At 39.7% G+C, this 25,605-nt stretch overlaps 2 protein-coding genes across 4 annotated transcripts; one reads left to right on the plus strand and one right to left on the minus strand.

Moving 5' to 3' along the window:
- Window positions 1-722: 722 nt before the first annotated feature.
- Window positions 723-13,626, minus strand: METTL13 (methyltransferase 13, eEF1A N-terminus and K55). 2 transcript variants are annotated; one of them, XM_081325914.1, is made up of 8 exons: window positions 13,397-13,626; window positions 10,983-11,736; window positions 9,967-10,166; window positions 8,995-9,190; window positions 8,176-8,337; window positions 6,633-6,845; window positions 4,958-5,089; window positions 723-4,125 (listed from the first exon to the last, which is right to left on the minus strand). In XM_081325914.1, exons 1-8 carry the CDS (start codon window positions 13,559-13,561, stop codon window positions 3,851-3,853), a joined length of 2,097 nt encoding a protein of 698 aa, XP_081182040.1. In that variant the 5' UTR covers window positions 13,562-13,626; the 3' UTR covers window positions 723-3,850. The 2 variants fall into 2 exon arrangements, with proteins under 2 accessions (XP_081182040.1, XP_081182041.1); XM_081325915.1 differs by lacking the exon at window positions 13,397-13,626 and adding an exon at window positions 13,040-13,211.
- A 187-nt stretch (window positions 13,627-13,813) lies between these two features.
- On the plus strand, window positions 13,814-22,942 carry ITPA (inosine triphosphatase). 2 transcript variants are annotated; one of them, XM_081322321.1, is made up of 8 exons: window positions 13,814-13,965; window positions 15,628-15,685; window positions 15,768-15,832; window positions 17,738-17,811; window positions 18,510-18,541; window positions 19,642-19,757; window positions 22,289-22,365; window positions 22,737-22,942. In XM_081322321.1, exons 1-8 carry the CDS (start codon window positions 13,897-13,899, stop codon window positions 22,774-22,776), a joined length of 531 nt encoding a protein of 176 aa, XP_081178447.1. In that variant the 5' UTR covers window positions 13,814-13,896; the 3' UTR covers window positions 22,777-22,942. The 2 variants fall into 2 exon arrangements, with proteins under 2 accessions (XP_081178447.1, XP_081178446.1); XM_081322320.1 differs by having other exon boundaries at window positions 22,751-22,942.
- Window positions 22,943-25,605: the final 2,663 nt, after the last annotated feature.

The following is a 25,605-nucleotide window of genomic DNA, read 5'->3' on the forward strand; positions in this document are numbered from 1 at the left end:
TTAGGGCTTTCACACACACCCCCAAGCGGCATTATTACAAAGTCAGCTTAATTGCCCCCAACAATCTGGGTCCTCATTTTACCTACCTCGGAAGGATGGAAGGCTGAGTCAACCTTGAGCCTGGTGGGACTCGAACCTGCACTAATTGCAGGCAGCTGGTGTTACTTAAGGAGGCATTAGCCCACTGCTCCACCAAGGCTTCTTGACTGCCTAGATGGGATGCTTCAGGTTCTTCCTCTTTGAAGCTATTTACAGATATTTCAAGCCATTGTTGGCATCTTCTTTGTATGTTTCAGGACTTTTTCCAAGTTTTTTAGGGATTGCCAAAGCCATTTTTCAAGGAATGGTATAAGTTCTTCAGAAAAAGAAAAGCCTTGTAAAGATCCTTGAAGCCATTGTAATATATTTTCCACGGCTCTTTCCCAATGCTTCTTGAAGTTCTCTATCGATTTTTCAAACCATCTCTTTCTTCTTCTAATCTCTACCTTAGACTTCTGTAAATCCTGAATGCCTTTAATACTATAGATGCTTCAAGCCATTTCCTGAGTATCTAGATGTGGTGTTTTAGGTCCTTCTTCCTCAAGGTTCTTTATAGATATTTAGAGCCATTTTTTGGGATCTTGTTTAGATGCTCCAGGACCAAGCTGTTCTGTACCAGCCTGCTACCGGCCCTGCAGAAAAGGCAGGGACAACCCCTTTTACAAGAAGGCAAGAGGCTGGAATTACGCCTGCCAAATTTATTGATACAAAAACAAATAGAACAAGACACAAACCAAGAAACAGGAGCTTTTCAAGCGGTTGCCTTCAGCAAACCAGCCCTCCCACGCATTCCCCTTTATACAGTTCAGGGCATGGCTTCTCTCTGCCTCCTTCCGAGGAGCCCCATTGCCTTCCTCTGTTTACTCCTGATTGACTGCCTCCTGCGTCGGGCGTCCTTGAACAGGACCAGCTGTGGGTCATCTTCATCCACGCTGTCAGGCTCACACAGCTGGGTCTGCGTCGTGACCAGGTGAGAGGGGCCTGGCTGAGGGCTCTCATCAAGCTGTCCAACCCCCTCAGCAAGCTCTTCAACACCCCCCTCCTCCTCCTCCTCTGAGTCGTCCGACCCAACTGCTGAACCCACAGGCTGACCCTGAATCACAACACAAGCCTCACACAGGTGCCGGCGTCACTGAGAGCCTTGCATGCATGCTCACAGCCGTTTGCATGGTGCACCTGCTTGCAGCCTGTTTGTGCGTGCACGTGCAGCCACATTCATGTTTGCGCATGCGCATGTAAGGCACATACCCCTCCCTCTCCCACCAGGCTGCCAACCCAGAAAGGTTGGAGAACCCTGCTTTAGAAAATGATGTAGAAATTTCAAGTAGTCCAAAATACTGTGACTGGCCAGTATGTTCATGTGTGGCCAACACATCACTTAACTGATGGCCAGTATGCTTTTGGGCCCAATGCAAATTGTTACTGTTGATCTTTAAACGCCTACATGGTTTTAAGGTAGGGTGTTTCCACCTGTTTCTACAAGGTTACGAAGGAAAAATCTTTCTCAGTTGTAGGGGGCCCTTACATACAACCCCTTCTCTCTTGGAAAAAAAATCCTTCTGCTGATGACTTTTTAGCTTTTGACTAAAGGATTCTTCTCCTCCCAGTTTTGGGTTTTATAACGGTTCTACTGCAGGTAGTTCTCGACTTACAACCAGTTGCTTAATGACTGTTCAAAAATACAATTGCCCTACCGGGGAGACTGCTTATGACCTAGATTCAGAATTCTGCCTCCATGATCTCATGACCAAACTTTGGGCACTCAGCAACTGGGCCACCTTTACAGCTGCTTGCAGCATCCCACGGTCATGTGATCTGTTACAATGAAAACTGGAATTTGCTTCTGGTTTTTGGAAAAACCACACCGACAGCAAAGCACTGGTTCACTTAACAACTTTGGTGGGTGCTTAGCAACCACGGGATTCACCTAACAACTGCTGCAAAAGAAATCATTTTACAGCCATCACCATTTATGACTGTGGTAGGCAGGCTACATTACAGTTGTAAGTTGAGGACTACTTATATTGCTTTAAAGAATCTACTTATTAAAGTTAATGTAACTCTTAAAAGTAGCGGCATATATTTTGGGTTTGAAAAATGTCAGATTGTTTCAAATAACACAGAGAGATGCTAAGCTCACACGAGGAGGGCCAAATAATTCTGAATCATTTTCTAAATCTACACAGCCGTTGTAACTATCACTATTACAAAGTCCTTGCTTATTGCAAACTTTGGTTACTGATTGAATTAAAGCTACAATTAAAAAAAAATGCCTTCCATTTGTTTTTTTCAATCATGGAAAATATATTAATCAGGGACAATACAGCAATCGGTTTCAAAAGTGGTTACAACAGAAATTAGTTTATACTAGCTGAAGTATATTTGGCAGAAAAGATCCCAGAAAGAGATATTTATGTATTAGGAAATTGTCATTTTATTATGCTCATAATAAAATGATTGGCAAAATGTGTGGTGATGATATGCATAATCTGCGGAAAGTGTGCTTTTTATCAGAAGGAACTTTCTTATTGTGTCATGAAATTAAGGAAACTATGAAGAATAAAAGAACATGCATTTTTTCTGACAGGTTGGACAAGATCTAACACCATTTTATTCGCCAAGAACAGCTGCTCTAGCAAGCCAGAAAGAATTTTTCTTTGCAACCATGCTCTTTGATTTTACCTTAAATAAAAGCATGAACTCAATTCAAAATTGTTTCTTCTCCAGTTTTATAAATGAGACATTCACCGTACAAGTAGATTTTTTCTTTCTTTTATTCTTTAATGTAAAGCCTGACTATACTTCCCCTTGGCTGCTTTCAGAATTTGTGACCCTCCTAGGTATTTTACAACTCATCAATTCTTGCTGTAGGAATTACAGAATAGAGCCTATCACAGGGGCCCAGAAACAATGCAGGGAAGTTTCTGTCTAGACCAGGGGTAGGCAACCTCGGCTCTTTTATGATTTATGGACTTCAATTCCCAGAATTCCTGAGTCAGCTATGCTGACTCAGGAATTCTGGGAGTTGAAGTCCATGAGTCATAAAAGAGCTGAGGTTGCCTACTGCTGGTCTAGACAGTGATGTCTCAGAAGATGATGCAAAATGGAACTATTTATTTATTTATTTATTTTATTACATTTATATAGAGGATTCTAGAGGATTCTACTTTGTAAATCCCTCATCCTTGACCCATGTGTCAAAAAGGGAGTCACAAGTATAGTGCACGTGACTGTGTCATTGACTCAAACATCTTTGTACAAATGATAAGACTATCAAAGAGATTCTCTCAAATACTGCACTTTCTTATAAAAAACCGAAATAATAATCACCTTCATTAAGTTCCTTCCTTTTTATAAATATAACTTCTTGTATTCAGGAGTTTCACTTTCTGATAAATTACCTTTCTTTTTCGCTTTAACTTATATTTGTAACAAAATATAAAACAAAAGCTATTTCTGATTTTAAACAAAGGGGGATTCTTTGTCTGCAGCTGATGTTAAACATTCAATGACTATAAAAAAAGGGGCAAATCTAAAGCAAGATGTTGCTCCTGGGAAGCATTTTAGGGCACCTCTTCATCTCAAAATCTCTCAATAATAAGGTTTCCAATTCAGCCATAAAGGAATGGGCATTTCCTTTCCCTTCAACTTTTCAAACTGATGGCCCATCATTGTCCAGGATGCAAAGAAGAGCTCATCCGTCGGAAACTTGACATATGGACCTGTAACTAATGTAACACAGCACTCTCCGAATGTACTGGACTGTATTTCTTATCTCCAACTATAGCTGTGACATGGAAAATGTGGTTGTTCAAACCAGTCTTATTGTTTCCAGCATATCTGCCAGGACGTAAGTGCTATCCCATTTTTGCCTAGGTTGCTGCAGTGCCTTCTCCAAAATCTGAGCTTTCGCTTGAAGGTCTCTGGGAGATAATTTGACTTTATCCTGCTGTTGGCAAAAGATGATCTCATTTACTTCCCCTTCAATCTTCTGAGTATAAAGTACAGGGAAAGTCTCTTTCATGGCAGCCAGAACAGACCCTCGAAGCAAAATATCTCGACACACCAGATTGAGAATAAAAATGCCTGCAGATACAAAAAAATAGAATATTTTGGCTTATTATTCCAATCAATGAGGTTACATAAGAGAGTATTTCCTTCTGGTGGAATCCCCCTCTTGCCTTCTGCATTCTGTATTATATAAAAAACTAGCTTTTTTCTAATCACTAGATAGTATCATAGAATTTAACCAATGTTACATTCTACTTTTGCTGATATAAAAAGTCTATTATTTAGTTACTTTTGTTCTCTGCCACACGTTTTTTTATTACATGCCTAACCACAGACAGACAAAGGTAAAATCTCTGACAATAGTTTTGCAGACCTTACCAACCTTATGTGCAAGGTTTTTCTGAGGTCTGCAGTAATCTCTTCTGATATAGGCATGATTCACTTTTGCAAACTGGTGTAATGAACAGACCTGATGGTAGCAACCAATATATAGCTTTATGCAAGAGGCCCCTCAAACCCACATTCAATTATTATCTCGACTAGAATTTCTAATTCAATTCATCTTCTGAAAGGAGTATGTTATTTAATACATTATCTTAGGCTTTACTTATCCGGTAAAGGCAGTAAATGCTGACTCAATGTGTTCAGTCAAAACACGACACAGTACAGAATTTTCTGTGTTGTTTAACAAAAATCTCTTTATCTATTAACAGATGTCGTTCTAATCATGCTATTGTGGTGGTACTGCAAGATTTCAAAGAATTTTTAAAAGTTCACAAACTTGCTCCCAGTACTGCTTCTAGAACAATTCGTATCAGGTAGATCCAAATAAAAAGGCAGGATAGGTCCTAGAGAGGCAGTTCATCATTTTATTGTACTCAGGCATTTACTACTGAGTGGTTCTCACCGTCCGTTTTCAAAAGCGTTTTCACTTTCTGAAGAAAAATTTTCTCCACAAAGGCTGGTGGTGGACAGCTTATTCCCAAAGTTGAATCTTTGCTGTCCACATCAAACATTATTACATCATAAGATGATGGAGCTGGGAAGGAAAGGGAAAAAAGTGGAGCATATTTCTCACAAAATATCAGTGAAGATCAAATAGAGCTTAACATGTTGCCAATAACACTTGTAAAAATAATATATTTTGGTTTTAAGATCTATCTGCTTTGTATTCTGATATATAGTCATGAAAATAAGTATGTCTAAGAAAAACCCCACAATCCATGGCAATCACAAGATCATCTAAAAAACCATTTTACCGACTAAGATTAGCCCTACCCAGAAATACTTTCATGAAGAAAGTACGCACTTCAGAATATTCTCCCAATTACATCAGCTCAAGACATATCCAGCTCAAGATCTCCCTCTTTAGGTTATTATCACATTAGGTATTCATTGCTGTAGACTTTGCTAAATAGAAGAAAAGTCAAAGGCAATTGAGAAACATTTTACCTAAGTGCATTAATCACACATCCTTTTTTTTGTAAATTGAAATGTTTACTGACCAGAATTTCCCATAAACCATCTCCCTCTAAGATAAATGATCCACTTCCCCAAAGAATTAATTGCAAATTAATCTAGAAAGCAGATGCATATTGCTTGCATCAAAAAGGTTGTCATATCAAACTGAGCACTATAATCACTTATTTGAGCTGAGTATATGACTTTTGAAAAAAGAAACAAAGCTTATGTTTGTCAGGTCATAGTTCATTGAAGTAGTATACGTTCTGACCTATGCTGTTACGATCCTAGTTATGATACATACAGATACTGCTGCAGTTGATAAATTTTTCATTCCTTTTTAAATTGGGGGAAAAGTAATTCTCAGAAGAACTTTTAACTCTTACTGCTGCTTCTCCACTTTAATTTCCTCCCAATCTCAGCCTCTATGACATTGATTTGCTTTAAAATTATCTGTAATTTTCCCTTATGATCAAATAGCAGAATTGTCTTGCTGGACCAGAGCACAGATCTATTTTATCATCATTCAACTCAGAAACAAGAAGGTAAATAATGACCTGCACATAGCATTCTACTTGTCCCTAAAAGCATACACACATTGTTCCATATCAAGACGCAGATTCTATAGCATATACATAGGCAAATGTGTCAGTTGGGGGCACAGCCCAACTGTAAATTGCAAGCTTTTGAGTGAAATAACCCACCTAGCATTGTGGTTCTCAAGGCTCGATATTTAAATAAAGATTTTTGACACAAGAGCTAGAGGCTTCTGTGTTCCTTGTGGGAAAATGAAACCATTTTTGTATCAGTACCCGATTTACAGCTTCATAGGGCGTAATTATAGTTAATCTGTATTATAGGAATTCTTTTTTCCAAATTCTGATATACAGAAATATAACTGCTAAAGCTTCCAGAATAGAAGGGAGTTTATTAACATTTTTCTTCTTGAACCGTTAAATGCTCAAAATAACTCATTTTAATTATACAAAAAAAATTAAAGCAGTACAGATGCTTGCAAGATTTCTGAAATACTTGCTGTCAGAAGGTCAAAGGGCACAAACAACACTAAGAGATGCACATAAATCATGGCATGGGTGTGGACTGATCCAAGAAGTCATTACCTTTTGCTGTCAGATTGGCAACATAAACTAAGCCATCTGCAATGTGAACTTTGAGTCTGTCTCCTGGCGAAAAACCAAACCAGCATGTAGCTACTTCCAGCATGGCAGAATCAATCTCCACTACATCAACAGAAGACTGCAAGAAGTAGTCATGAAGGAAGAGGGGAAGGCTGCCACCACCCAGGCCAATCACAAGCATATGGATCTGGGCCTCTGGAAGCAACACACAGAAAGTTACCAATTGAAAGCACAACAGTGTCCTGCTCTGATCAGGGAGTGTGGCATGGGGTACTTCTGTATCATAACTCTCAGCGTTATGTTTGCAAAGTCCAAACTTCTTATAGCTGTTATAGCTGCTCTGCTAACTCAGGGGGCGATTTATTTAAGAGCAGAAAAGAAGCCAAGTCCATTGCTCCATTCTCCGATTTTCTGAGGTTACATTTCGGTCCATTCCCCAGGGCACCAAATAACTGAGTAGTGCTTCGATACAGCTGCTGACAAAGACACTTCTGTTTTTTAAGAATCCCTCCTTGGAGGAGTATATGTCAACTCCCATGCCACAATGTAACAGGATCAGTTCTGTGTAGGGCAGGGGTAGGCAACCTTGGCTCTTTTATGACTCATGGACTTCAACTCCCAGAATTCCTGAGCCAGCCGGCTCAGGAATTCTGGGAATTGAAGTCCATGAGTCATAAAAGAGCCGAGGTTGCCTACCCCTGGTGTAGGGCAAGCTGCATCCCAGCTGTAAGGTTACCAGAGGTGGGATGAAAAATCCAGATAATAGGTAACCAATGACATGGCAGGAAAGATAATACAGAAAACTCTTCCGTCTTTGTTACCACCTAATGACCACGTGGATTTTCAGAGTTCAGATCTGATAGCCCAATGTTTTGGTTGTATGTAGAGCAGCCCTAATCACAGATGGATAAGAAAAAAAATCAGAGGAAAAAATAAAATATGCTGCACATTTTGGCAAGACTACCTTACGGCTGGGGGGGCGGCTGAACAAATGACTGCAGCTTGAACTTTGCGTCTGCATGCTTTTTCCTTTCTTTTCACTATTTGCTCAGACGCTCAATTTAATTCAATTTAATCTGGCCAAATGAATTCTAGTTAATGGATATGCATTACATATGTTAGCACCTTTATGATCCTACTTCAAACTCCGTTTTTACTCCTAATGAATTTGAGGGTGGAAGAGACTAGAAGCATAACCTTATTTACAAATGCCTCATAGAGGGACAGGAGATTGTGAGTTTTAGCCTTAGGCATGAAAGCTGTCTGGGTGACTTGGGTCAGTCCCTCTCACTCAGTCCAACCCACCTCAAAGGGTTGTTGTTTTTGTGGGGAAAAAGAGGTGGAGGAGGAAGAAGCATTGGTATGTTCGCCACCTGGAGTTATTTATAAAAGCAAAAAAAAAATTGGAATAAAAAACAAACGAACAACCTACTACTTAACTATGACTGACAGGGATCTGACACAAATGTCACTTAATTTTCGTGGGCCACACTTAAAAAAATTGCTTCTGTGGCCTCCTACTCACTTGGCAGATCTTCAGGGTTTTCCAGCAAGCAGAGCCCTGCGACCATAGCTCTGTGGTGAGCACAACACAAGTAACTTTTGTCAATGGCCGGACAAGCAGCTTCAGCATCAGGTTTGAAGTGGTCCCTAGGGGCCACGTTCTTCTTCTGCTTCCGCTTGTTACCTGGCCAAAGAAAACAAACTTAGACGGACAAGCAGACTACCGTAACTATAAAAAGGAACTGGAACTTATCCAGGATAAGAGACAACTACTCCAAATACTCTATATCCCCCGCTCAGGGACACTCCCCACAATGGGACAGGATTGGAATTCTATCTCTTTCTCCCAAAATAGCCATTCTGATCATTTTGTTTTTAACAAATTATTAATTTCAAAACAGGCTGGAATTCATTTTTGCTCACTAGATGGCTATGCAAAGGTCATGTCCATCCAGATGTTGCAGATTTATAACGCCTGACAGGCCAGTCAGCACAAGTAGTAGTCAGGGATGCTGAGAGTTGTACTCTAACAAACTTTCAAAGGGCCATAAATTCACCTGGTAGAGAAGACTGATATGGATTTGTACATCTTAAAATATGAGGTGTAAATAGGAGGGACAGCAATGCATATTGTACTTAGTAATTCAAAAACGCTGCCTTACCTTACTGGCCCGTCTCAATGCTTCTTTCTACCATTTGCTTAAATTGATCCGCAGAAAGCTGGAGAGAAAAGTGGGGCTGAGCAGCATATGCCTCCCACTTATAATATCTGCACTAGGTCTCCTCACAACCCCATTCTAAAACACAGTAGCCCATAGTGTAGTCGCAGCTTTCATTTCACCTTTGTGGGGCACCCTGGATGAAAGCCTTGCTTCTGACTGCACTACATTCCTGTTGCTGAGGAAGATGAGGTGGCGGAAATAGCAAGCACCATCTCCTTTCACATCTTCAATAACATACTCCCCACTAAAAGGACTAGTATCAGAATGCTGGATGGTACGGATCCCAATGTCTCCATCCACAGACAGAAATGGCACCTGCAAGAGAAGGCAATCTAATGATACTACCATCCCACAGAAAGTTTCTTCAAAGAGCAGGGGGAAAAAAGAATATAAAGCATATTATAAATGCCATCTACTGTGCCCACCTGATCTATGATCACCACTTTCTAGGATCTTAGATCTGTGGCAGTCTTTGCTAGAACCAATACTGAGATGGCTGAAAAAAGATTTTGACATTGTTTTTTTGGTATTCTTACAGGCAAGAGGCAATGCCAATTTTATTTTAAGTATCAAGTACTCTTGATCACTTGATCTTTCTAAAAGCGTTTAGGGTATCTAAATAGACCCGTATTTTGCTATCACATACAAAATGAAGTTTAAGTATTAGGCCAAGACACCCGATTGCTGTTCCTCCCTGGCCTACTATCAGCAGTGGCCAGGAGGTCCTGAGCAGCCTTTGTTTCTGCAGAGGAAAGATCGTGGAACAAATTAATTTTGCTTTTGCTATACAAAGAGGTTGGCAAAGTCATACGGCATTGCTCAAAGGAACCATCACACCATCACTGAACAATTTGAGGAGGAAAAAAATTACCTAACGCTTCTAATCACGTATGTTAACCGTCATCAAAAGCAGTAGGCTTCTGAATAGCTTCTGAATACTAATTGCTAAAAAATATCAGCCAGAAAGTGCTACTATAATTGCATCCTGCTTGTTGGCTTGCCCTAGTTATCCAGTGGGCCACTGTTTCGAGAAGATCTCAGGGCTAAACAGATCTTTTACCGGTCATTAGCCAGACAAAAGACATACATACCTGCTGCTGGGCTGGAAGCCCAGGGGGGGCCAGTTCCATCACTTTTTCTGACAGTTCTGCCTGGATAGCTCCCATGTTGTCATACTGTTGATTTCTATGTAAGGCCACAGTTACCAGTCGCCAAAATCCTGCACTCACAGCCAACTGCTTCCGTCCCTCCTCTGTGCCAAAGAGCCACTCAGTTTCTCTGCCCTGTGGTACTGGATCAGGCAACAGAAAGGATTTGTACCTCGTCAAAAATATTGATTTTCTGCATTTGCTTTTTTTTCCAATGCCCAGATTCTATATATTTCAATTTCATGGAATATTTAAATCAGAACAAATTTTCTGTTCTCATGTTACAGCTTATTGCTTTCCTTGGTAATTCATACCGTTCACCATGATTAATATTTGTCCTTACATAACACTTTGATCACTACTTTCTTAGAATATTTATTCAGTTGTTCATAATTAATTAATCATATATTGGAAAGGTGAGAGTTTGGTCTCGATTCAGATGTTTTAGATATTAGGGGATATTAAAATATTTTATCCACCAAAAGAAGGGCAAGCAAAAAATATCTAAAAATCATCAGTTGTTAGAAACTGCAGCACTTATTATTTTGATAACTTTCATTTCGTGAGTTAGAATTTCAAACTTCAGAATATGAACTGCTACTCGAAAACAACATTAAGATACAGAATGTTTAATAATATTCAACTCTTTTTTCCCTGTCTGTTATGAACCTATTCAAAAGTTGCTAGTTCGTTCTTTGAGGATGAAAGAAGGTAAATTCATAGAGAGAGAAAAAAAATCCTAAAGGTTACTTGCTAATTAGCACTGACAAACGCACCATTCCCATAAATATTTTAATAGATTTTGCTACCCTTCCAAATACCTGAAAAGTACTGAAAATTTTGCTTAACAATACTAGCAGTGTTTGAGGAAGAAAATCTAAAGACAGAAAGAATCTTGGGTTGTCTGAATTTTATTTGATCTCCATACAGTGGGCTGAACAATGAACACATTGACTCACTGATAAAGATGGCAAATTGTTTGTCCCGTGACACTTTCACCTTTGGGCTATGCACTACATGTAAAGTATACCGGGTTTGGCCAGTGTCTTTGCTGCAGAGATCCAGAGAGATGGTCCCTACGCTGGAGGTCTTATTGAGTTGATTCCGCAGCAGAGAGTAGTGTTGTCTCTCCTTCACTGCATCAATCAGATGTTCCCTGTTCTTGAACCGGGCAGGTTTCTCTTGTGTTTCAGTACAGAACTCCAAAATGCATAAAAGAGACCCAGGGACCGGCCTTATCTTTGTCATAACATAAACGAAGACAGGCAAAGCAAATTCCTGCTCTGAAGCGTCTGTTATCTGGCCAGGGATTTGATGTACTCGAACCATCCAACCTTCTTGAGAGAAATAGTCCACAGCTGCCTTCAATACATGTGCCTGTGCCAAGGAGACACATAGATAACGCCCCCCAAATTGCAAGACACGGCCAATTTCAGCAAACATTCTTTCAGCTCTTTTCAGACTGGTTTCTTCTCCATCAGTCAGCAGGGCATCAAGAGTGCCTTTATCAAACACCACTTGGAAATGCTCATCAGGGAAATCCATTTGCAGTACATCCATTACCATGTAAGTCATTTTGGGTCTCTGTTGTGTGCTGCGTTCCTGCATCTGCTTAACCACCTGCTCATTAATGTCCACACTGACGATATTGTGATAGCCTTCATCATAGAGCTGCTCACTTAGTTCTGAATTGCCACAGCCAACAACAAGAATCTAGTGGAAAAGCATGGAAGAAATTTCACGTTCCTTTTAGGCAAGTCAAAATTATTCCTTAGCATAGGGATTTTTCAGGTAGCTTATACAATGAGTTCTAGCATTTGGCCTTCAAAGTAAGTAAAACATATTGAAACCAAAATGAAAATAGATCCTAGATAATTTGTGTACATTTCACTGGATATTTTAAAATAAAGGTCAGTGAAACTAATGAAGAGAAATATAATCGTAGGAAAGTTAATCTGGAAAAAGCTGGAAGATTACACCCTGACGTACGAAAATGTCTCATGTAAGCTCTCTTTAGAGTCCATGTAAACTCCATACTTTTAGATTTCAGCTTAAAAAGCAGGATTGAGAAAGAAGTTAGTATTCCATAATTTCTTATCTGCATATGCAGAAAGTGGAACAAGAATAAAGGGATATTTGTCATACTATATTACACTAAATCAGATTGTAGATTAAGTTAAGACGTTGGAAGCAATTTTATATTTCAACTAAAAAGACTCCCAGGCTTCCTACATGATGTATAAAAAAAACCCTCTCCCCTTAAAAGACATAAGGCAAAAGATTATTTTTTTGGAATACATGTACTCACACTTACATCATAGAAAAAGATATTTAAACGCCACTGCTCTGACAGATACAAAGTGCACTGAAGATGTCCCCCCCCAATGGAGACGAACTGTTTGCAGCCAAATCGCCAAGTTCGGAGATCAAACCAACAGCCCAACTACCAACCTGAGCTACTAATATTCAAACACATGTCAACATGTACTCATATATTCATTCTTTATCATTTTAGTCTATGTAGGTGTAAAGGAGCTGGATGGAGAAGAAATAATATCTCTCCTGTGAAGATTGCAGTTATCCAAGAGATTATAGCAGCCAGAAACATCAAACAGAGCTAAGAGTTCTGCAATTTTTAAAACTGTTTTCACCTGCATGGCTCTGATGTCAGTATTTGTAAGAATTCTGTAGCACATATGTACCTATGTGCTTGGGATTTCTTACATTCTGCATCTTTGATATTGTAAAACGTAGGGCAGAGCCTGCCTTGCTGGTATTAATCTGTCAGCTACCAAATCAAACAAATTAAAATCAACATTTTTCTCCATCCTATGCCTAAGTAGAATAAAATCTGAATTGCTTTCCTCCAAGCTGATCAGGGAAAAGGACTGTGACTTTAAAAACTAGAATTAGTTCTTGAGCTCTTCCTAGATATCGTGGCCAATTTGAATTGCAGAGGCCCTCTTGACATTACTAGCTAACTGAAAAGATGGCAATTAGTTAGTTAGTGGCTTACCGCGTTGTGATGTACATCCAGCCAGTGTAGCTAATTTATATTTAAGTGATTCGAACGTAACCCCAAAAATTGGCTTGAGAAAACTCTAGTTCAATTAATGAAAATCCGAACATAAATTTCACGGATCTCTTCCGGAGCCAAGGAATGCCTTAAGTTAGGGTAGGCAACCTGGGCTCTTTTATGACTCGTGGACTTCAACTCCCAGAATTCCCGAGGCAGCTATGCTGCCTCGGGAATTCTGGGAGTTGAAGTCCACGAGTCATAAAAGAGCCATGGTTGCCAACCGAATAAAGTTTATGCCCCCGTGCTTTCCTTTCCCTTCACTCTGTTTTTCTCCTTCCGTTCATCACGTCTCACCGAGTCCCGCAGGCGGAGATACCGCCCCAAAGTCGATCCGAGTCCTCCTGACCACTCTCCATACCACTCAAAGGCGCGCTCGCCTCGCTTCCGAAAGAATCGGTCCCAGTACTCCGACGAAGCGAAGTCTCGAGCGTGTCTTGGCAGCAACCGCAACGCCTCCATAACTTAAAGCCCCGGGAAGGCCAAAACCCCGCGAGCCAAAACACACGCCGGAAGTGCCTTCGGGGTCTTCATCCTCCCACTTTTTTTCCCCCCCTTCTCCGAGTCCTGCCTCTACCTTCAAAGCTCATTGGTTGGCTAAGGCTTCCATCTTTGCTTCTTCCGTCCAATGGCTTTTCAGCATTTGCAACAGGTTCCTCTCTTCTTCAGCGTGATTCGTCATCCTACGTAACACCGTCAAAGCTCGCTTGTTTTCGGGAGCGCAAGGCAGTGCAGGAGAACCCGGAGGATTCCAGGAGATATGATTGGTTGAGAAAGTGCGCAGGCGCCAGAGCGCGATGGCGATGATACCGGCGGCCGGCCGAAGCGTGGTGTTTGTCACCGGCAACGTTAAGAAACTGGAGGAGGTGGGCAGCGGCTTCCGTGGCTTTCTGCCGTCGTTTACAAAGCTGATGGGTGATGGCACCGGCTAGCATTTAGCTGTTTTTCTGCTGCTACGAATGGTGAACTTTTAAGATGTCTGAATTTCAGTTCCCAGAATTCCCTAGCTAGCGTTCTAGGGAATTCTGGGAGTTAGAGGTCATACATCTTAAATGGCTGAGATTGAGAAAAGCTGTTGTTCGCTTACGAATAAACGGGCCAGCTCTTGCAAGAGTTGGGATTTCTGCATATCTTCCACCAAGACTCACAAATAGGCAGAACGCGAGCTTATTGTGAGAATTGGGGTATTGATTGCTTCAGTGCGAAAACTGTTATGCAATGCTTGCGTTACCTATTTTGAGTTGCAAAATTCAAGACTTCTGTACCTCTTTGCTACCAACTTGGTGTTGTCTGAATATTTGCAACCCTAGCAAACACTGCTGGAAAACAATGAACTTTTAACTCGTAAGTCTAAGCCAGGGGTAGGCAACCTCGGCTCTTTTATGACTCATGGACTTCAACTCCCAGAATTCCTGAGCCAGCCAAGCTGGCTCAGGAATTCTGGGAGTTGAAGTCCATGAGTCATAAAAGAGCCGAGGTTGCCTACCCCTGGTCTAAGCCATCCGTTAAATGGATTTAGCCATTAGTATCTTCAATTTGTAGCACTGTTGTGTTTCTCCACCTTTATATTTTTAAATCCCAAAAATAATCTAGTGGGAAAACCTTTTTGACTGATGTCACTAGGAACTGTCAGTCCAGAAATACCACTCCCAGAGGAAAATGGCTATCTTATACTTGTAACAATAATGCTTGATAGTGTAGAACAGGGATGTCAAACTCAATTTCATTGACGGCCGCATCAGCATTGCAGTTGCCCTCGGGGTGGGGGGGGTATGGCCAGGGTGGGCGTGGCCTACTGGGTGGGCGTGGCTAGAGTGCATATGGCCTACTGGGTGGGCATGGCCAGCTCTACATCGTTCGCATCAAGGGTGCCTATGGGGGCCTGGGCAGGAGAGGGACAGATCTGAGGGTCTCTGGCAGAAGGAGGGTCTCTGGGCCAGGGCCAAGGCAGTGGGGGCCGTTCCCTCACTGTTTCCAGGATGGCTTCGCGGGCCACATGAAACTACTTCGTGGGCCGGATTCGGCCCCCGGGCCTTGTGTTTGAACGTCTGGTCTAAGCTATCCATTAAATGGATTTAGCCATTAGTGTCTTCAATTTGTAGCACTGTTGTGTTTCTCCGCCTTTATATTTTTAAATCCAAAAAATAATCTGGTGGGAAAACCTTTTTGACTGATGTCACTAGGAACTGTCAGTCCAGAAATACCACTCCCAGAGGAAAATACTTGTAACAATAATGCTTGATAGTGTAGAAGAAAATAAAAGCAAAGCAGAAAAAAAATACTACCACATAAAAATAAATTGAATAGATATATAGAAGAGTGCCCACAACTGGTATAGATGAATCCTTAATGAAGTAGGAAGATTTTTTTAACAATTTTCTGAAATATGAAAAGCAAATGTGGCATTTGGGCTTCCAAAGGAAACATAGTCCATAATAAAAGTACTGCCGCATTGTCCAAGATATGGTTAAGAGATGTAACTTGTGAAAGCTTATTAATATTCAAAATTACTTCTCTTTATCTTGCAGGTGATTCAGATTCTAGGTGACTCTTTTCCATACAAATTGGTTGCAAAGAAAATAGACTGTGAGTTCATGTTTCCATTTGTCCTGGTATCTTAGCAAATTACTCTTCACCGCTAACCTCACTTTTCTTTAAAATTTTGCAGTACCTGAGTACCAAGGGGAGCCTGATGATATTTCTACCCAAAAGTGCCTGGAAGCAGCTAAGCAGGTTCTAATCATGATTTTTGAAATATTTCTTTAGCTCATAAGCTAAGGCAATAAGAAACTCAGAAAGCTGGGGAGATTTTATGCTTTATGCTCAGATAAATTTTGCTGTATATTCTATAGAGAAGCGCAAGCAGTTTTGACTAGAAAAAATGTTTAGTGTTTGGCTGTAGGGTCAAAAAAGTACAATATGAGCTGTTTGTATTATACTGTTTTTGACTTGTGCATATTCTGCTATTGTCTCCTCTTTTTATTGTTTGTTATAAATTCCATATTTTTTTCAAAAAGCCCTCCACATTGTTATGAACAAGAAATAATAAGCAGAGTATTGTGCATTTTATATTTATCATAAGGCATATTATAATTATATTTAGTAACTTAACAACTCCAATGACTCAATTGCCCATTTCAATTTAAGGCAATTGTAACACTGGAAAAAATAGTACAAAGATTCCAGTTACATATAATTATGAATCCTATTTAGCAGATTAATATGAAATTTCTCTTGCTGCTGGGATAACAGAATAACAGAGTTGGAGGGGACCTTGGAGGTCTTCTAGTCCAACCCCTGCTCAAGTAGGAGATCCTATACCAGTGATGGCGAACTTTTTAGAGACCGAGTGCCCAAACCGCAACCCAAAATCCACTTATGTGGGCGTGGCCTATTAGGGGGCATGGCTTTAATGGTAACGGCAGACTGGGTGGGACTAAAAAGTTCAATCAATCAATTCCAACTTTGTGAGATCTTTTTTTCCCCCACAAGAAATTGAAATTGATTGATTGATTGAACCTTTTTTTTTGGCACACAGTGGAAACCTAAAGTGAAAAGGTTTTATAAAAAACAGCTGAAGGCCTAGGACTGGGGCGACAACGCACGTGCACAGAAAGAGGGCTCTGTGTGCCACCTGTGGCACGCGTGCCATAGGTTCGCCACCACAGCCCTATAGCATTCCAGACAAGTAGCTTTCCAGTCTCTTCTTAAAAGCCTCCAATGATGGGGCACCCACAACTTCTGAAGGCAAGCCGTTCCACTGGTTAATGGTTCTCACTGTTAGGAAATTTCTCCTTAGTTTTAGGTTACTTCTCTCCCTGATTAGTTTCCATCCATTGTTTCTTGTCCTGCCTTCAGGTACTTTGGAAAATAGTTGACCCCCTCTTCTTTCTGGCAACTCCTCAAATATTGGAACACTGGAGATTATGTTAGCTTTGATTACATTATGTTACAGTCATCTTTAAAAATATCAGGCTCTGAGTAGATTTTAGTGGGATATTGTTATTGGTACTTTGTATGTAGTTATGTTAAAGGGGAGTTAAAGCACCTTATGAATTTGGTTAATTGTATATTATGCATAATTTTTATTTAGAATATGATTATTATAACTATAATCCTGTATTTAGCTCTGGGAAGTGGGGGGGGGGAAGTGGGCGGGTTTGGGGTGGGGGGGATTTGGGGATATATTATAAAATTTTGTTTTTGTAAAACTCTTTTATATATATATATATATATATATATATATATATATATATATATATATATATATATATATATATATATATATATATATATATATATATATATATATATATATATATATATATATATATATATATATATATATATATATATATATATATATATATATATATATATATATATATCAGGCTCCAACTATGAGGCCATTCTGTTTATTTCCATTTGGCATCTACAGTAAACACACTCCTAACAGTGGTTCCTGCAATGATTTTTTAAAATTATATTATTGCTGTCAGAGCCGCAGCGATTAACTTGGGATGGAAGTTGCCTAACGTTTTTAGAAAACTTTATTTACAATATGTGGAGCTACTTTCAAAAATTAATTTAGAAGGTTTTCATTGCTCTTTTCTTATTTGATTTATTTTCCTTTAACAGATTCAGGGACCAGTTATAGTAGAAGATACCTGTTTATGTTTCACTGCTCTTGGAGGCCTCCCAGGGCCATATATGTAAGTTGTTGAGTAATTTGCTGAGTAAATTTGCTGAGAGGATAGCTGATAATTGGAGGAAAGAAAATACTGCAGGTTAGAGGTAAACAGGTAAGAAGAGAAGGTTACTGAGAAGTGACTGTCATCCACCACCGAGGCTTGTGAGTATTGAAATTGAATCCCATTGGCATAGAATCTTGAACTGGATGATCTTTGGCCTAATCCAGCTGGACTATTAAACAAGAAATGCTGTGTTCATGTGCTTGCATTTTTTTTTAGTTCCCATTGTGATGCAAGAAGAGAAGAGGAATCCACTATAAACTATTGTTAAGGAAGCCTTTATGTTTTGATTTCTTGTATTTCTGATAAGGCAGACAATAAAATGCAAGCATGCCATTACTGTATCAGTTTTACTGGACAAGAATTTGCCAGCTCAACGTGGATGTTTTCACTGTTAATTTTTATATTTTTGCTGGATTTTACTTATTCTTTTATTTCTGTTCATTAGTTTTATGAGATTTTAATAGTTCAGCTTTGAACTGCACATTTCCCTGGAACTCTAGTACAAAAATCTAGCTGTTACTTGGATTAAATATTTGGTAACTTATTTATTTTGCAGATAATTTTTGGCGTTACCTTGCTTGTTGAATAACGTTCAGGTGTTTTTATTATTCTTGTGATAGTGAAAATTAAGATTTGTGCCTGAATTTGTGTTTCAGAAAGTGGTTCCTAGAAAAGCTAAAGCCAGAAGGTAATTCAGTCTTTTCTTTCACAAAATAAACTTGTTTCTGGGATTGGGTTGCTTCCTTAACTAGTCTGCGTTACTCAAATGTCGAACGATGCTGTTTTATCCAACACTGGCCTTGTCATAACCCATATTGATTATGCACTCAACTGTACGTTTCTTTTTACTTCCATTTTAAAGTAGGCTGCTTTTATTCCTGATGATTTTACTTTTCAGTTTTGTATGTGCTACCATTCTTCGCTCCTCCCTTCTTGGTTTGTATTTGCAGAAACTTTGTGTCCTATTCCATTCTGCTTTAAATGGTATTTTCCAGTAGAAAGCTAGAACTTGTAAAGTACTAAAAAGGCTTTAAGTGTTTATCTGATTTCATAGTAAAATATCTATTTGGCAGAATTGGTCCTAATGTTCTATATCTTTGATCTGATTTAACCTTCGTAACCCTGAATTAAGGGACGTGGTGGCTCAGTGGGTTAGGACGCTGAGCTTGTCGATCGGAAGGTCGGCAGTTTGGCGGGTCGAATCCCGAGTGCCGTGTAACAGAGTGAGCGCCTGTTACTCGTCCCAGCTTCTGCCAACCTAGCAGTTCGAAAGCACGTAAAAATGCAAGTAGAAAAATAGGGACCACTCCCGTGGGAAGGTAACAGCGTTCTGTGCGCCTTTGGCGTCTAGTCATGCCGGCCACATGACCACGGAGATGTCCTCGGACAAGCGCTGGCTCTTCGGCTTTGAAACGGAGATGAGCACCGGCCCCTAGAGTCGGAAACGACTAGCACGCATGTGCGGGGGAACCTTTACCTTTACCTTTACCTTTAACCCTGAATTACATTGACATCATCTATTTAGATATATGTAAAAAATATTTCTTCTGCCACAAGTATATATACAGGAACAGAAAAGAATTCATTAAATTTGTAACTGCATTATGTCCTAGAGATTAATAGAAAAGCTAGTGGTTCTATTGGTTCTTTTTTTTTTTTTTTTTTGATAGGATAGTTGCTCAAATTCCAAAATATGTGAACTGCCATTTTATGTCCCACACAGCTTCTCTTCTGTCAAGCAAAATTTACTGAAGAAGAAATCATAACTTTTTTTTTCTTATTGCTTAGGTCTCTACAAACTCTTAGCAGGATTTGAAGATAAATCTGCTTACGCTCTGTGCACCTTTGCTTTCAGCACTGGAAATCCAGATGATCCTGTAAAGTTATTCAAAGGCCAAACTCAAGTTCGTATGACAGTATTGGGTTATCTGTGTTAGTAAAGACCTGAGGAACTGAACTGTTAGTATGTCCTTTTCTGAGCATAATAACTGCCACTTTCAGCATTCATACCTAACATCTTAAACATAGTTCAAGTGCTTCAACAAAGTTATCTCATTTCTTGACTAGTGTCCAAAAGTTGGCTGGTGCTGTTGCATACAGGGAGAAGTAACTAAATTTATTATATGATAAATATAAAAACAGTACAGGTAGGTAGGTGGGAAGGAATGAAAAGATAAGTTGGTTGGTTTACTGTAATTTGACTGATAGTGGTGGGATATATTTCTATGTACATTTACAGCAGTGTCTGTTATGGAGCTTTTTGTTTCTAATTCCTATCTCAACAGTTCCTGCAGTGGAGCTTCCTGGTTTCCAATTCAGTTGTTTAATGATTGTCACTCCATGTAGCTGCCTGCTTAGTTGGGAGGGTATTTCTACTAGGATGGATGAACAGAATTATCACTGCTTGATAACATTCAACATTTCTGAGTTGAGTTGGAAATGAAGGGTAACGGTATAATCAGGAGTGATCCTCTCTGTTTCAGGTTTAATACTGTACATTTTTATTGTTATCTTAATATTTGTATTCACTGTTTTTAGTTGGGCATATATTTAATCCCTTTTAAATTTTGTATCTCTGCTTTTTTATGCTTGCCCTGTTCACCGCCCTGAGTCCTTCGGGAGAAGGGCGGTATATAAATAAAATTATTATTATTATTATTATTATTATTCTCATTTTAGGGCTGGAGTAAACTTCTACTAGGTCAAACTCCTGAATTGCTGCAAAGGCTATCTGACAATGTTGCAAAAAAGGTTTAAATGAAAAATGCATCTCCACAATTTGCCAGTTTTTTTGGCAGTGTTGCTGGGGGCTTTTAAATTTTGCAGGGACAGCTTGATATTTGAGAAGGAACAAAATTCTCCTGCTAGAATGGCTGCTTGTGCTATTGAATTGTAGCCATGCATCTTAAATTTCCGAACAGTCATAGATGGGATGTAGAGAGCCACATAGGGGTTATTATGGATGGTGAACTGATTAACCTGTTCCTGTGGACTAGTATTCACATCCTGCTACATATCATCTAATGGCTTAAGAAATATTAAGCTGTTTAGTCGGCTGATTTCTTTTCTTGTCACGTTTCTTCCTTTGCTGGTTTGAATTTTGTAGCCTAATCCATAGGAAAAGACTTTTTAATTAATTTTTAGTTAATTGTTCTGTCAGGAAATTTATCCTTATTTCTAAGTTGGTTCTCTTAGTTAGTTTCCATCTATTTCTTCTTGTTCTACCTTCAGATGCTTTGGAAAATAGTTGACCCCCCCTCTTCTTTGTGGCAGCCCCTGAAATATTGGAACCATCCTGTCATCTCACCCCTAGTCCTTCTTTTCACTAGACAAACCCAATTCCTGCAATTGTTCTTCACGTTTAGCCTCCAGCCCCCTAATCATTTTTGTTGCTCTTTTCTGCATTCTTTCCAGAGTCTCTACATCTTATAATATCATGACCAAAACTGGATGCAGTATTCTAAGTGTAATCTTACTAAGGCTTTATAAATAGGTACTATTTATAAAATACTTCATGTAATCTCGATTCTATCCCTGTTAATGCAACCTAGGATTGTGTTGGGTTTTTTAGCTGCTGCTGCACACTGCTGGCTTAAGTGATTGTCCACTAGGATTCCAAGATCCCTTTCACAGTTACTGCTATTGGGCCAGATTTCACCTAATCTGTACCTGTATATTTGATTTTTCTCTACACTGAATTTCATTTTGTTCGATAGGGCCCAGTGTTCAAGTCTGTTGAGACTCTTACGTATCTTGACCCCATATCTTTTAGAGTAGTGGCTATTCCTGCTATGTAAGTTTGATAAGGTCCCCTTCTATTCCCTCATCTATTTTTTTATGAAGATATTGAAGAGTACTGGGCCTAAGACAGAACCTTGGGGTACCCCGCTAAATACTTCCCTCCATGTAGATGCAGTTCCATTAAGGACTACACATTGAATGTGGCTTGTCAGCCAGTTACTAATCCATCTGGTGATGATGCTGTCTAATTCACATTTTTCTATCTTAATCTAGTAGTAAGTTGTGGTCTGCTTTATCAAATGCCTCACTGAAATCCAAGTAAATTACGTCCACAGCATTTTGCTGGTCCACTCAGTCACTTTGTCATAGAATTTGTCTGACATCTGTTTTTGACAAAACCATGTATGTTTTTGCTTGCCTCTAAGTGTTCACAAATTCATTGCTTATCTTTTCCAGAATCTTCCCAGGTATTGATATCAGCTGATAGGTCTGTAGTTTCCTGGATCCATAGTTTTTCTTTTTTTGAAGATGGGAACCACATCAGCTCTTTTCCAGTCCTCTGGTAGTACCCTGGTGGTCTAGGATCTTGAAAGATATAGTTCTGAGATAACATCTGTCAGCTCCTTCAGAATTGTATGTTTTATGTAAGGCCTAACTCTGAAAATTCAACATTAAACGTCTCTTTTCCCTATAGGGGCATATAGTTGAACCAAGAGGACCTCGAGATTTTGGATGGGATCCTTGCTTCCAGCCAGAAGGCTACACTGAGACGTAAGGGAATATATTCTCCTTAGTTATAATAGGCCAGTAAAACTACCCAGTCACTGTTGTACATTCGAGTATTAAGAAATGTGCAAATTCTGTTCTACAAAATACCAATTTTGCCTTAAATATTTATGAATGTATTTTGTCAGCAGGCATTTGGATTGTTCTATTATTCTATTCTATTTAATAATAATGGATTTAGAACAGGTGTTCAATTGGCAATTCCCATATCTCCTGAGAAGAGGATTTGATCAAATCATTTTAGTTTAGGACTAAACATTTAAGCCAAGAAATAGAGAATAAATTTAATTAATACATTTATGATATCACCTGCTCTAGATGAATAGGCTTTGCAGTTTCTCATGGTGAAATTCCAGGTTGTCTTTTGCAGATATGCTGAATTGCCCAAGTATGTGAAGAACTCACTCTCTCATCGATACAAAGCTTTGAAAGAGCTGTCTGCCTATTTTGTTCAACACCACAACCCAGCAGAGAACCTGTCTTGTAGTAGTTAAACTCTGGATCTGTGTAATGTTTTTTTTGTATATAAAATTGAAATTAAAGCCTAAGGATGTTTCTGCCTGTACAAATCATGATCAATAAACCTACTCATTTTAAAAAAGATAGTGTGTCTTGTCTTTCTGTTCCTGAAATTTGTGGTGAAATAGTAAGATTTTCATTCAGGATAAAAGACAAATTCCAGATGATTTTTTAAATACTTATATTATATTGCGTTTCCCCCCTCCCCCCAAAAAATTCAGCTCAGGCATGTCCTGAGATGTTGGAGAACCAGTCTTTCGAGGCATTTCATAACTACGGACATTAATGCAACAGGTCTGCAGTCATTCAGGCACTCAGCTGCAGTTTTCTTGGGGACTGGGACAATGGTAGCTGCTTTCAAGCACGATGGTACACATGCCGTTTGCAAGATGTTAAAAATCCTTGTCAGGACCCCTGCTAATTGGTCGGCACAGTTCTTAACCACTATCCCCAGCACCCCATCTGGGCCTGCGGCTTTGCTGGGATTCACAGCCTTCAATTCAGTTCTCACTTGGTCTTCAGATAGGATGAGTTGCTGAAAATCAGAAGGCCGGCCAGCAGAGGCTCCGGTGTCTGGTCTTTTTACCTCGTAGTAAGCGAAGAAGATATTCAGCTCCTCAGCCAACAAGGCATTGGTGTTAACCATGCTCCTCGTACTGCCCTTGTAGTTGGTTAGGTGCTGCACTCCCTGCCACACTTGCCTCGGATAGTTGTCTGCTAGGTGGTTCTCCACCTTGTGTTTATATTGCTGTTTCGCCATCCTAATGCCTCTCCTGAGATTTGCCCTGGCCTCTCTGTATGTGTCCCTGTCCCCTGCCTTAAAGGCAGAATCCCGGGCTCTCAGGAGTGTTCGTATCTCTGCAGTCATCCAGGGTTTACAGTTCCCGTAAACTCTAATGCACTTACCCGTTGTTACACTATCAGTGCATGTTCTAATATAAGAGAGTACGGCATCTGTATATGAATTTAAATCTTGTTCTTCAAATATACTCCAGTCAGTGGTTTCAAAGCAGTCCTGCAACTGACTGAGAGCACCCACTGGCCAGGTTCTGACCCTTTTTGTGACTGCCTGAGTCCTTTTCCTGAGAGAAACATACTTTGGGCACAACAGGAGTGAAAGATGGTCAGATGTATCCAGGTGGGGAAGAGGGAAAGCTCTGTATGCCTGTTTCAGATTGGAATACACATGGTCCAAAGTGTTCTTCCCTCTGGTGGAAACTTGCACATACTGTACAAACCTGGGGAGAACTGCCTTCAGACAAGCTTTATTGAAGTCCCCAGCCACGACAAGAGCACCCTCTGGGTGAGTTTGCTGCTGCCTGGTGATGATGTCATACAGCTTGGAAAGTGCCAGCATCAGGTGGAACATAAACAGCTGTAATAATTACCACAGTAATGGTTTTACAATGACTGATGAAAATCTGATAAAGCAAATCAGAAATCAGGGTCCAGCACATATTAAACGGATATATCTTGCATTGATAGAGATTGACTCAGAAACAGAACTTGTTAAGGATTGTATGATAAAATGGGCCCAAAACATCCAGGAAGTTATCACAATGGACACGTGGGAAAAGATTTGGGTGAGGAACGTAAAATTCACACAAGCTCAAAATCTAAGAGAACTTTTACAAAATGTTTTATAGATGGCATCTAGATCCTAAAAAGCTTGCAAGTATGTATCCGAATTATCAGCCTAAATGTTGGAGGTGCGGTGATGAAGACGCAACATATTTTCACATATGGTGGACTTGTAAAAAGGTTAAGGCTTTTTGGATAAAAGTCTGGTGGAACATGCAGAAGATTTTTAAACAGAGGATAAAGTTTTGTCCGCAACTTTTTTTGTTGGGAATAATTACAGATGCTACAGTTGTGGACACTAAGTTGATGTTGAATCTTATTACGGCAGCAAGACTTTTGATAGCTCAGTATTGGAAGAAAGAGGAACTGCCGACCATAGAAGAGTGGACTTTAAAGGTTTCCGACCTGGCAGAAATGGCGAAGATTTCGGCCTATTTGAAAGATCACTCGCAAGAACGCTATATTATGGAATGGAGAAAATGGATTGAGTTTATCCAGAACAAGTATAGGGTTAAGAAGTTTTATGTAGCATTTGAATGAGTCTTCTTTCTTTTTTTCTTTTTTTCTTTTAGTTTTTTTATATATATTCAATATTACTAAGGTTTGTTTTATCCTATATAAGCTAGAGAGTGATGGATTTTAGAGTTTATAGTTGTTAGTATATGGTTGCTTATGATTGTTTTTTTTTATATACCTTGTATTTAGCTCTGGGAAGTGGGGGGGAGGGGGGGAGGGGGGAGAGGTAGGGGGGGAGGGAGAAGGGAGGGGGAGGGGGGGTTTTAAAGGAAAATTGTATGTTAAAACTTTTCAATTAAAAAAAAAATAATTACCACAGTAATTTCTCTAGGCAAATAAAAAGGCCTACATATGACAGTCATCAGTTCCACATCTTGGGAACAATACGTGTAAACTAATCTGCTGTTGGCACACAAGTCACAATGTACACAGAGTCCTCCTCCTTTGCTCTTACCGGAGCCTTTATCTCTGTCAGAGCGGTGAATGACTCGGCTTGTCAGCTCCACTGCTGCATTTGGTACATCTGGATGTAGCCAGGTCTCTGTGACAACCATCACACAACATTCACAAAGCCTGCTTGCTGCCAACTGCAGCTGTAATTCGTCAATT

This window comes from Vipera berus (assembly GCF_964194415.1).
Source record: "Vipera berus genome assembly, chromosome: 3".
NCBI lineage: Eukaryota > Metazoa > Chordata > Lepidosauria > Squamata > Viperidae > Vipera > Vipera berus.

Bases quoted from the DNA above. Each gene is read 5' to 3' on its own strand.
- METTL13 (XM_081325914.1), bottom strand. From the start codon at position 13,561: ATGGAGGCGTTGCGGTTGCTGCCAAGACACGCTCGAGACTTCGCTTCG. The intron at 6,846-8,175 runs GTGAGTAGGAGG...TGTTGCTTCCAG, and splicing joins AAACCCTGAAGATCTGCCAA to AGGCCCAGATCCATATGCTT. The intron at 4,126-4,957 runs GTGAGAACCACT...TTGTATCTGCAG, and splicing joins AACGCTTTTGAAAACGGACG to GCATTTTTATTCTCAATCTG.
- ITPA (XM_081322320.1), top strand. From the start codon at position 13,897: ATGGCGATGATACCGGCGGCCGGCCGAAGCGTGGTGTTTGTCACCGGC. The intron at 19,758-22,288 runs GTTCGTATGACA...TTTTCCCTATAG, and splicing joins TATTCAAAGGCCAAACTCAA to GGGCATATAGTTGAACCAAG. The intron at 22,366-22,750 runs GTAAGGGAATAT...TGTCTTTTGCAG, and splicing joins CCAGAAGGCTACACTGAGAC to ATATGCTGAATTGCCCAAGT.